The sequence below is a fragment of the Grus americana genome, chromosome 8 (assembly GCF_028858705.1).
Source record: "Grus americana isolate bGruAme1 chromosome 8, bGruAme1.mat, whole genome shotgun sequence".
NCBI lineage: Eukaryota > Metazoa > Chordata > Aves > Gruiformes > Gruidae > Grus > Grus americana.
Genome location: NC_072859.1, coordinates 3,145,215 through 3,157,774, shown reverse-complemented (window position 1 = coordinate 3,157,774; position 12,560 = coordinate 3,145,215). Strand labels below are relative to the sequence as shown.

At 42.4% G+C, this 12,560-nt stretch overlaps 1 protein-coding gene across 9 annotated transcripts in view; it reads left to right on the top strand.

Annotated features, from left to right (window-relative positions):
- PLA2G4A (phospholipase A2 group IVA) overlaps nt 1-12,560 on the top strand; it is a 114,487-nt gene that overhangs the window by 63,849 nt on the left and 38,078 nt on the right. For 6 of the 9 annotated variants that reach the window (XM_054834126.1, XM_054834128.1, XM_054834127.1 and 3 more), the window contains 3 exons: nt 2,589-2,737; nt 7,333-7,446; nt 11,840-11,877. In XM_054834126.1, coding sequence (XP_054690101.1) covers nt 2,589-2,737; nt 7,333-7,446; nt 11,840-11,877 — 301 coding nt within the window. Of the gene's footprint in view, nt 1-2,588; nt 2,738-7,332; nt 7,447-9,291; nt 9,439-9,467; nt 10,963-11,839; nt 11,878-12,560 lie in introns of those variants that run through there. The other 3 variants (XM_054834133.1, XM_054834134.1, XM_054834132.1) reach the window with 3 other exon arrangements.

Here is a 12,560-nt window from a genome sequence, read left to right as displayed (position 1 = left end):
CTGTGTAACTTGCCAGATTGCTGGTAGCTAGTGTTTAGTCCCTAACCAATAATGAGGAGTAAGATTTTGATTGATATAGCGTAGCTTATAGCAATATCTTAATCAGAGCACAGTCTTCCAGTATTTTTCCTCTTCATCTGAAGAAGGAAGTTATAAAAGAACAGATTTTTATTTTCTTAGTTGAAAATAGCACAAAATAAACTTTCAAACATGAAAGGCCGGATGATTAACTCTGCCTCGAGATAAAAAAGATAATAAAGGCAGGGAGTGAGAGGACGGCTTAGCAATACCGAGTTACGAAGACTGATTTATCTAAGTTTGGTTGTTCCGTGCCTTGGGTTTAGTTTCTGTTTCCACACTGACTTGGAGCCTGTCTGATAGAAGTTAGCAATGGCATTGGTATGTCAGCTCTGCGGTGGTATGGGGTTTCCACGGGCTTTCGGATTTTCAGTACAGATAGGAAACCATTTGCTGATTGTGTTTAAAAGAAAAAATTAAAAGAGTTTTGTAACTTTATCATTTGAGCTGATCACATAATCACATAAACAACTGAATAGAAAGGGAAGCATTGATGTTTTGCCCAGAACAGTGTTGAGCACCGTTATTTTGGTTAAAACCCAAGCTTTTGTAGGCAAGTTCAGTCTCTGGGCAGAGCAAGTCTGTAGTATTTATGGCCAAAGTAGTACTCGATGTCCAGGCTTACCAGATGAGATCTTGTCACTGCTGATTTCGGTAGATATTTTGCTGTTTAATTTCAAGAGGCCCTGAAATAGCTGCTTGTTAATTATACAGGTAGCAGGGTGACCTTAGCAATTAGGTAAGACCCACAGATAGGGAGCACAGTGTAAAACTCCCTAGGAAGTTCTGGGGAGTGTTGTAGCAGCCCAAGGAAATTCTCACACAGTGAAATCTTTGAATCACAAAATCTATTTACATACACAATTTTAATTGACGGGAGCCTGAGTCTAGGAGAAGGTTTGGTTACTGTCCCTGAAGTTTCCCTAGCTAGAGGAATACTTAATTCAAAGCATAACCCTTGCCTGTTACTGTGTATCTGCAGAGATATTTGAAGCGCTTTGTGGCTAAGTTCAGTGTCTTTTACGTTTGGCAATGGCATCAGAAGGCACGTGAGGTCTGGTGATGTTCCTCATTGGAATTGCCAGGAGGCCAAATGTTTTGAGTCTGGATTCTGTTCTGCCCTGATACACATAGAGAACCTCCTGAGTGGTTTCAAAAAGCCTATTTTTTGTTAGTTGGTTGATTTTTTTCCAAAAGATAATCAATTCCCATTTGCAAGTATCAAACTTTTCTGTTTTTCTCTTTTCTTCCTTCTCCCAGCTGAAATGACCTTGTGGTTCTGGGCGTCAGCAATCTCATTGATAATGTTGTATTTAAATCCAACAGGCTCTAAAATCACGTGGCTTTGTTGAAAAAAGTATCTTTAGACTTAAAGTGTGTACAAGGAGTAATGTTCAGACCTGTTTTATGTAGTAGTGGGTTTCAATCTCTTTCAAAAAGAGACCTTTAAGAAAAGAATTGTTGTTTATGATGGGTATTGTAGTTGCTCGAAAGTGTTTGCTAAAGCAGAGGACAAACTTTGAAGAAAGGATGCTTGAAAGATGTGCGCGTTTTATCACAGCAGAGCAGGTGGCTTTTCATGATCACCAAAACCACAGAAATAACTTCCCATGCTCTCCTGTGAAGCATCTGAGCAATGTTTTAGAGAAATCTGTAAAGGACTACATCAGCCTTGGCCCAATTTGACAGGAAAAAATCTCATTGGACAGAACAAAGTGACGTGCTTTAGCCAGTTGGAGAGGTCGGATTTTTACTGCTGCCAGCAATGCGTTCTTTCCTCTCAGGACTGGCTGTTATTAGACACATCAGATGAGTTTTGTCAAACATGTATTTTTCTCCCACTGATAATTCTGATTAGCTACGGTTGGCGTGTGTTTCTGTATGTTCAGTTAGTGTTCCGTACAGTTGTTACTGAAATATACTGTGTAAATAAGATCCTGATTCTGTGGTGACCCCTGCAAAGCTCTGGTGGTTGCAGTGGCTTCAGATTTGAACAGCTCTCCTCACGCTGTGTTCAGCAGTACACAAGTGGCCTGGATGATTTCCTTTACGATTGCCAAATCAGCAGAGGTGAAAGAGGATCCAAAACTCTATACCAAGCTGCTGGTTTTCGTTGTTAACAGCAGACTGTTCTTGTGGAATACTTAACGTCTGTGACACAGGCCAAAGTAATTAAAGGCTAGAAAGAGAGGAAGGGGTAAGAGCTTTTACAAATGATTACCACTGCCTGGTAGAAGTATACACATTTCCAATAAACTTGCATCAGTCCCTGTGCCATTCTGTTTGTTCAAGGCTTTTCTCCTCCCCTCTTAAAAGCATAATGTCTGTTTCTTTTTGGGAGATTGTTAATATCGTTGTATCATTCATGTCATTATATTAACATAATTTATATAGTTGAATATGTCTCTGTCATAGATCAGGAGGTGATGTGTGGTTTCACATAATTGTATTGATTATTATTTATATTATTGAGAATTTTATCTAACTTGAACATCGGTTTTGCTCTGTAGTTGACACTCCAGACCCGTATGTGGAGCTGTTCATCCCATCTGCCCCTGATTGCAGGAAGAGAACGAAGCATTTCAATAACAATGTGAATCCTGTGTGGAATGAGACCTTCGAGTTCATTTTGGACCCCAACCAAGAGAATGTTCTTGAGGTAAATCACATGGCTGAGCTGCATCTGTGAAAACAGAAGTTGTACAATGTCTGGAAGATTAAAATAACAGTAGCTTGTACGTGCATGGCATCTGTTGTCTCAAGATTTCAGCTTTTTTCTAAACATTAAAGGTTGGGTTTTGCCTTTAGGCATGGTGCTAGGCAAGAGATGTTGTATAAATTGTGTTATTCGAGGAGTAACCTTGAGAGTCATTGTGAGATACGCCTCTGAGTCATCTCAAACTGCTCCTGAGGACTAGTAGTTTACTGTTCTTCGCATCAGCCATAAATTATTTTCTGTGTGCTTCCTACACTGATTCAACTATTATGGACAGTGAATAGCTGAGGGTAAAGTCAAGTCTCTGCCCACTCCCTGCTTCTTCCCGAGGAGACAGAACACAGCAGCATGATTCTGCTTTGTCCTCTGTGCCTGGAGCCAAGGGCTGGGCAGCCCACCCAGCAATGGTTTGGGTACTCTTACTCCATGTGCAGGCTCGTTGACTAAGCCACCATTAAGTGTCAGTATGTTAAGCCTTTCCAGGTTGTGTACAAAAGGTGAGTGTTAAGTGTAACTATTTTATAAGTGGGCGTGGCAAGCATTTAAGGTTATCTGGAGTCCTTTGTTAGCTTGATTCTTTGTAGGGGATGGCCATAACCTGTGAAGTCTTCTGACCCAAGGTTACAGAGTTTCAGCATAAATGGGCCAACTGGGACGGAGGCTAATGCCGGTGGAGCTTTTCCTTGAGCTAGTAACCATAATCTCTTGGGGCTAAACTGTTCAAGATCTGAAAATTGAATTGTGCTTCCTACAAGGCTCCCTGTGTTCCTGGGGAGAGGGGTACGTTCGACAGTTGGGCGAGGAAGAATCCCATGTTCAGCTCAGTGGAGCACAAAGAACTACCATATGTGTCCTGCACAAGAGACAGCAATACTCAGGAATTCACAGTTACCCAAAATAGCTTCCACCAGCTGGTCAGGTCCACCAGTCACCTGAGTTGATTCTTACTAAATGTTTTGGTCATAGACATGCAAACTGGCCACATGAAACTTGAGAACAGTTTGAAATCCCTTACTTCTTGCCTGCTAGTAAGTCAGGCAAATAGATACCAGGAATTAGAAAGAGGAATGGAGTGATTCTGGCTTCTTTGTGAGAAAGCATTTGTGGAAATAGGAAAAGAATAACTTGGGTTCATCAACCTGCCTTTGTTGCAGTATGGGAACTAAAAATTGTTTCAATTTTGTGTGATAAAGCCTTTGTGGATTCTAACAGACGTCCCTGGACAGAGATTTTTATCTATCTCTTTGCAGATCCTGTGCTTTTTTGGAAGATCTGCAGGAGCTACAGTTGGCTAAATTATTGAGGTGATCTGTAGTAGCTCTCATTATCTTCAAAAGATAAATGGAATGGTGTGGTGGGTTGACCCTGGTTGGAGGCCAGGTGCCCACCAGAGCCGCTCTCTCACTCCCCTCATTCACTAGACCAGGGAGAAAAAGTATAACAAAAAGCTTGTGGGTCGAGATAAGGACAGGGAGAGATCACTCACTAATTATCATCACGAGCAAAACAGACTGAACTTAGGGAGGAAATTAATCTAATTTATTACTAAGCAAAACAGAGTAGAGGAATGAGAAATAAAACCAAATCTTAAAACACCTCCCCCCACCCCTCCCATCTTCCCGAGCTCAACTTCACTCCCGGCTTCAACCTCCGCCCCCCTCAGCGGCACAGGGGGACGGGGAATGGGGTTTACGGTCAGTTCATCACACGTTGTTTCTGCCGCTTCTTCATCCTCAGGGGGAGGACTCCTCTCATCGTTCCCCTGCTCCAGCATGGAGTCCCTCTCACGGGAGACAGTCCTTCACGAACTGCTCCAGCATGGAGTCCCTCCCATGGGGTGCAGACCTTCAGGAGCAGACTGCTCCAGCGTGGGGTCCCCGACGGGGTCACAAGTCCTGCCAGCAAACCTGCCCTGGCGTGGGCTTCCCACGGGCCGCAGCCTCCTTCAGGTGCCTCCACCTGCTCCAGTGTGGGGTCCTCCATGGGCTGCAGGTGGAATCTCTACACCCCCTCATCCTTCCTCCATGGGCTGCAGGGGGACAGCCTGCTTCACCATGGTCTTCACCATGGGCTGCAGGGGGATCTCTGCTCCGGCGCCTGGAGCTCCTCCTGCCCCTCCTTCTGCACTGACCTTGGTGTCTGCAGAGTTTCTTACATCTTCTCACTCCTCTCTCCAGTTGCAAAAGCTCTCTCTAACTTTTTTTTCCCTTCTTAAATATGTTACCACAGAGGCGCTGATTGGCTTGGCCTTGGCCAGCGGCGGGTCCGTCTTGGAGCTGGCTGGCATTGGCTCTGTCAGACACAGAGGAAGCTTCTAGCAGCTTCTCACAGAAGTCACCCCTGTAGCCCTCCCCCCCCCCCAAAACCTTACCATACAAATCCAATACAAATGGTAAGCTGAGGAATAGCAAATAATAGTTATGAAGAGTAGGTCAGATTCTGCTTGCAGTTACACTTAGGCAGCTTCTGTGGTAACGTATGAATTTGTTGAGTACAAAATTTGGTTCAAGGATTTTTAAAAGATAAATTCTTAAAGTCACAAACATCCGTGGCCAATGGCTTACCTGCTGCCTTCTTGGGAACAGTACCACCTCTTACGCTCTGTATCTTTATGCATTCTGATGTGAAGAAGTCGAGATGCTGGCAAGCCATTAATTTCTTACTGTTACATGATCTCAGATAGTTTTGACTTTTTGGGGCCCTGGGTCATTTGCTTCCTTCCGTGGTAACAATGTGACTAGCTCATTTCCCACCAGCGTGAGAACCCTCAGTTACTAAAACATCTTATGTAATTTGTCTAACATTTTGTAAGGTGTTTCTCAGATTTTAGCATGGTTTTATACAGTCATTATAAAGTGCAGGTTTTTATGAGCTGGCACGCTGTTGATTTCCAGGACGGTATGGCCATAGCATACTGCCAGGTTCTGCACGTCTCTGTCTCCTGTAACAGAACGCAACAAGATTGATAATAAGTAGAATTTGGAAATGTATCTTTACAATAACTTAGGGCTGTTGCTGGTTTCTGAGACACATGCTATAAAATTCCATGGAAATTGCCTGCAAAGAGCTGGTGATACCCTGTAATAATGGTTAATTGTGGACCTGGTTGATACGTTGCCGTGGTTTAGCCACACATATATGTGTTGTTCACAGTAAACATTCTCTTCACCATGAAAGGTATAGTCTTTAGGTTAAAACTTTGTGTTCTGCCATTGTTGTACACACATGCAATGCCTGGCAGAACCTTTGGATTCTGCATGGAGTGCAGTGTCAGAATTCAAATCTGTGAAACCACCTCCCCACCCACAACCTCATTGTGAATTCCCAAGCTCACACAGACCCCACAATCCTCTTGACTCCTCAGATTATTTTAATCTAAATCTTTAACTCTATCCCAAGTGCAGTTTTTACTCTGAAGTGTTAGAAACTCTCCAAGATCCCATTAAGAAGTTTTTGCTATTGCTATTGGTTTTAAAAGCCCTCAGAGATTACAGCAATGGGCATAAAGTTCTGCAGGGAAACAGAAGAATGTAGCTGCCATTAAAATAATGAGTTCTGTCCTAAAATACATTTCATCATTTCAAAGGGTTGCTTGTGGCACAGGATGAAGAAGATTCTTTATAGCTGAGAAGAGGCTGAACCCAGATGTAGCAACTAGTTATTCAAGTGATAGTATCTTGATTCCATTTGTTTTATGCAAAAGATATGGTCCAAGCCGCAAACATATGATATTTTAGAAGATACAATTCCACAAAGTGGAAAAAAATCGTAAGCCAGATGAGTTTGGAGAACTCGCTTAATAGAAACCATGTAAATGGTAATTTGAAATTCTTTCTGAACATCTTGAGAAGTTGGAAGGCTGCCACTGAGAAAAAAGACTGCTAGATGTAGACCCATGTAGATTAGAGCAAAAGCATTGAACAGTATTCTGCAGTATCCACATACATCTTTGGATAGTATCACAGATGAAAAAGGTATATGCTCTGACATGGAGAATATGAGAAGAGACTTGAAGATCTGGCTGGATACAGGGAAAAGCTTTGTGTAATTTGGAATGCTGCGCAATTTTGCAATAAAAATCTTGGTCTGTAGATACAAGGCTAGGATGTATGGATTCTATCTTCACTGACATGTTTTTTGGTGTATTAATTTCAAAACTATATTAGTTTCTCTGTAGACAAGTTTTACTAACTGGAAATTTGAAGTAATTGTATATTTTATACGTATAATTTGAAGGTATTATGTCTGCCTTGAACGATTCTGAGATTTACAGACAAAGGTGTTCAGATGAAAAACGCTTTGTAAATGATACTGCTGTACTCATGGAATTGAATGCCTTGAAGGTGCCACCTACACTATATGTGAGCTTAGCCTCTTTTAAAAGAACATGTCTGTTGGCATTGAGCATTGACTGGGCTGGATTAGGCCTATTCCTTTTCCATATCCTCTTTTTTTTTTTTTTAACTTTAGGCATAGCCTATATGGAATTAAAAAAGGATTTATCGAAGTAGAATTGAATACCCACATATCTTTTCTAGGTTACTTTGATGGATGCCAACTACGTTATGGATGAGACTCTTGGCACATCCACATTTCCTATATCTTCTCTGAAGCTGGGAGAGAAGAAGGAGGTCCAGCTAACTTTCAATGATGTAAGTTGTGACCTTTATAGCTTTGCCTGTGTTGGTGCAGCTTTGAACACGATGGAAAGTTCTTAAAAGAGCACTTGAACTGAGAGACCTACACTGTTGTGTAGACGGGGACGTACCGTGTTTCAGTCCTTTATCAGGTGTCTGAATTTTATCTGTGCCCCATTCTGGTCACATATAGCTTCTTCATAAATCAGTAGAGGATGGTGCTTATAAAGGCTAAGTGACACGTCCTAAGGGCTCTCTCTGAGTCTGATGTTACTCAGAGTATTCCCTCAACCACTTTGGTGAAGCATAAGAAAAACATATGGCCTGCTCTCGATACTCATCATGTACATGGTCCTAGATGAAAGGAAATCCAAGGCTATTTCTGATCCCATCAGTCTACCGCAGTACTATGTATGTTTGTGTTTTCTTAATATAGGGCTGTGTTTTGAATTCAGGAAGGGATCAGAATATGACATGGAGGGGGTAAGAGTGGCAGCCCTTCAGTCAGGAGATAGCTGAACATGTGGGGCACAGGAGGGAGTATCTTGGGGCAGGCTTTTTCTCTGCATACCCTGTTCTGAAGTTCTTTTCCAAGCATTCATGGTTGTCCATAGTTAAACACAGAGTGCTAGCCTAAAGGCACTCTTTTATGTTCTTACAGTCCTGCTGAGGAAGAATTAAGCAGTGCTGCTGAATGCCTTGGTGTCCTTTCTGAGAGAATCCTCTTTAAAAGTCTAGATTCAAACTTACGCTTGCTAAACCAGTTTCTGCACCATTTGGTTCAATTTAGTTTAATGGACTTTGTTAGCATTGAGAGGTTGTGCAGATTTTGCTGGTCAGTATACTATCTCTACTACTGATGCCTGTGGCTTCCAGAAAGCTAACAGAAATTCACAGATTCACAGGTTGGTAGGGGTTGGAAGGGACGTCTAGAGATCATCTAGTCCAACCCCCCTACTAGAGCAGGATCACCTAGAGCAGGTCGCATAGGATGGCATCCAGGTGGGTTTTGAATCTCTCCAGAGAAGGAGACTCCACAACCTCTCTGGGCAGCCTGTCCCAGTGCTCGGTCACCCTCAGAGGGAAGAAGTTTTTCCTCATGTTGAGATGGAACGTCCTGTGTTCCAGTTTGTGCCCGTTGCCCCTTGTCCTGTCACTGGGCACCACGGAGAAGAGTCTGGCCCCTTCCTCTTGACATCCGCCCTTCAGATATTTATAAGCGTTGATCAGATCCCCTCTCAGTCTTCTCTTCTCCACGCTAAACAGCCCCAGCTCTCTCAGCCTTTCCTCATACCAGAGATGCTCCAGTCCCTTAATCATCTTTGTAGCCCTCCGCTGGACTCTTTCCAGTAGTTCCCTGTCTGTCTGGAGCTGGGGAGCCCAGCACTGGACACAGAACTCCAGATGTGGCCTCACCAGGGCAGAGCAGAGGGGAAGGAGAACCTCCCTCAACCTGCTGGCCACGCTCTTCTTAATGCACCCCACGATATCATTGGCCTTCTTGGCCACGAGGGCACACTGCTGGTCACGGAGAGCTTGTTGTCCACCAGGACTCCCAGGTCCTTCTCTGCAGCGCTGCTTCCCAGCAGGTCAAGCCCTCACCTGTACTGGTGCCTGGGGTTGTTCTTCCCTGGGTGCAGGACCCTACACTTGCCCTTGTGGAATTTCATACGGTTCCTCTCCGCCCAGTTCTCCAGCCTGCCCAGGTCTCGCTGAACGGCAGCGCAGCCTTCTGCTGTGTCAGCCGCTCCTCCCAGTTTGGTATCACCAGCAAACTTGCTGAGGGTGCGCTCTGTCCCCTCGTCCAGGTCACTGATGAATATGTTGAACAAGACCGGACCCTGTACTGACCCTTGGGGCACACCACTAGCCACAGGCCTTCAACTAGACTCTGTGCCGCTGATCACAACCTTCTGAGCCCTGCCATTCAGCCAGTTCTCAACCCACCTCACTGATCCCTCACCCAACGCACACTGCCTAAGCTTGCTGACGAGGATGTTATGAGATGTAAATTCTTTTATTATTATATGTTTCACTTTCAATACCTGGCTTGTTGTAACCCAGCCCTAGTTACCATGCAATAATGCATTAATGTGCACGCTTTAAAAAAAAGGCAAGTCCCAATTGGATTATTCTCTTTAAACATGTATTTGAAACAGATTGAGTCAGTTTAACAGGGGTGGTCTGCCTGCACGGTAACTCCAGGAAATTTTTGTTAAATCTGTGTGTAATTGAGCTTGTTCTGCACATATCAGAATATCATCATTTATTAGAGTAACACATCACAGGCCATTCTGAACAAAATTCAGTACTTGTAGCTATATCCATCACATCTGGTTATCTTTGTATGTATATATATTGTATGCATATGCTATATGTATAAATACTGTCTGCATTTCTGTTTTGGACTGTGGTTTATTATATGATCAGAGGTCTTAATTTGTGACTGCTCTGCTGTTTTCCATGTGATATAACTTTGAAAGTGTGGTAACAGTCCTATTTATTGGAAATCAGAGAGTTTCATATGCAAGATTTAGCATTTAATTAGGCGTAGCCTTAGGGCAGCTGGAATTTTGATAGTCTTTTTTTTCTTTTTTTCTTTTTTCTTTTTTCTCTTTTCTTTTTTCTTTTTTCTTTTTTTTTCTTTTTTTTTTTAAAGTATCTGCATTTTTTTGAAGTTTCTGCATATTTATTTCACTAAGTGCTTCAGTAACTTGGGCTTCCAGAGTATGGGCTGACTGCAGATGACTAGTTCTGCCAGGCCCAAGGTGAGGTAGTGAGAAAGAGCTCATGAATATATTTTGAAAACACAGTTTACAAAGCTCATGCCAATAATATAAGGCCTTGCTACATTACAGATACACTTTAACTTCTCATCAGCACTCAGCAAAACCTGGTGGAGTACATAGGGGAAAAAAAGCAGTGAAAAAAGCCAAATGCACTCTGGAATTTATAAGCAAATGGTAAGAGAACATCAGGTCAGGTTGAGCCCAGTGTAGATGATTTGTATACACCACGTGTATTCCTGGGATTTCTGTGGCAGTCTGTATAAGGTATAGAAAATGGCATGCTATTTCCCTATTGGAACGTTTCACTTCAAGGTTTTATTTAGTACCGTGTGCGTACATTTTTTTCAAGCATTGGATCACTGTGTGGTTTCTGAAGTGCTTTCTAAATTAGTAATATCAGGTGCTGGAATAATGTAATTACTACCCTGTCTTTGAAGTATTTCCATAAATGACTCTTCTCTCTGTTTCTTCATGTTCTCCCTTTGTTGTATCTTTCCCTTTCCTTTCTCCCACCACCCTGTGAATACTCCACCTCATTTACAATTCCCGTTTCAGAGGGCAGGAGCGAAGTGCCAAGTTTTACCTGGCCCGCCAGCAGATACGTGGGACGTGGGAGGCAGATGCAGCTTTGCACTTCCATGTCCTTAACTGCTCTATAAGCATCAAGCAGACGTTCAGTCTGAGCTGTTCTAGCTCCCTTCGTAGTGATCACATACCACAGAGGAGGAGGAAGACGCTGTGTGTGAGTCTGTTACACACCTAAAGGCTGTACCAGTGTGTCGGTGGCCATTGCGTATGAGAGAGCTCGGGCAGATGATAGTGCCTGTCTGTTCTGTCTCAGTTCTAGCAACCTCATACTCTGGAATTCTGCCTAACAAATGCAATTGGTGCTTTAACCGGCATTTTTTAACCTTTTGCCTGCAGGGAGCCCCTTTAAGTGCTTTATGAAAGAGGTAGAGGAGACAAAACTCATAGCTTACGGGTCAGGTAGTTCTATGTGGTCTGCAAATAAAATCATTATGCAGTGGCATTTATTCATTTATTTGCATCTTTCAGAAACTTGTAAGCATTCACTCTTCCTGATTGTCACTTTAAGCGTATTTAACAGTGGAAAGACACTTGGTGGCTCATGCGGAACACAGGACAGTCATTCCTAAAACAAGTCTTTGTTTCAGATACAAGTTGGGTATGAAGTTTACCCAGTGAACCAAGGGGCAGATAGACTGTGGCTGGCTGTAGAAACAAAGAATCATAAGTGTGTGAAGACAATTCGATCCCTTCAGGCCAAAGATGAGTAGCACTGTCAAAAAGTGATTGTCAGTGGAAGAAAGCCAAGACAATGGCATCTGATGAATGAAAGTCAGGACCTAGCAGCACTGAGCAGCATTTCCTACTGTATGCAGTGCTAGTGGTGTATTTGGGAATCACATTGCATGCTTTTAAAAAAAAAAATGTTGCGTAGAAAAGAAATTCATTCATTTATTTCAGAAGTGTCCTCCTTTTAAAAAAAAAGCCATTTAAAGAAGAATTCTGACAGTAATAGTTCATGTTCGAGGTGTGTTTGTGGGTTTTCTTCCCTTCGGAAGTGGTGTAACCATATTTAAATTTTTCTTGTTTAGGTCACAGAAATGACTTTGGAATTGTCTCTTGAAGTATGGTAAGTATCTCATCCTTAAGAAAAAGGTGGAAAAAGTATTAGAAGCAAAGGTATTTTTTATTTTATTGTTAGAATTTTCTTAAAAACATGTCAGGTAGAGTACAAAAATTCCTTGTTTTAACATAGAAATACCAAGTACAGTAAAGTCAGGAGACTTTAAAATTGAGCGTTATTTTCACATTGTAATTGTATCATTGACTTAAACACCATTACTTGTGCTAAGGGGTGTGCCCTTTCCAAATGTTTGCAGGATCAATGCCATCATATACGAATTTCTCATCCTGGTTTATGTTAACCTTTATGTTTCCTTTTCAAGGACTTTTTCTCTAATAACCTCAGACATCAGGTTCAGCTGTTACCTCATTATTTTACCTTCTCCGATAACTTTGTGTCTCACATTAACTTTCAGCATATATGGATACTCATTACAAAGCTGCCCCTGAAATGTATTTGAATGTTAAGAGCATGCAGTACTGAAGTCAGAGGTGAAGATCTCAGTAGGGCCAGGATTTCACTGTGTCTAAAGCTAAGCGGATGCCTAGCTTAGACCTTTTTTTTCCCCCCTTTTTTTTTTCCCCTTTCTAGCTGTCTTTCTCCCACCTACGTAGGTGAAAGACCAAAAATCACCTTGAGGCGTAATCAGAATAATATCTTTTAAGTCTAAAAATGAATACTGAGAACAA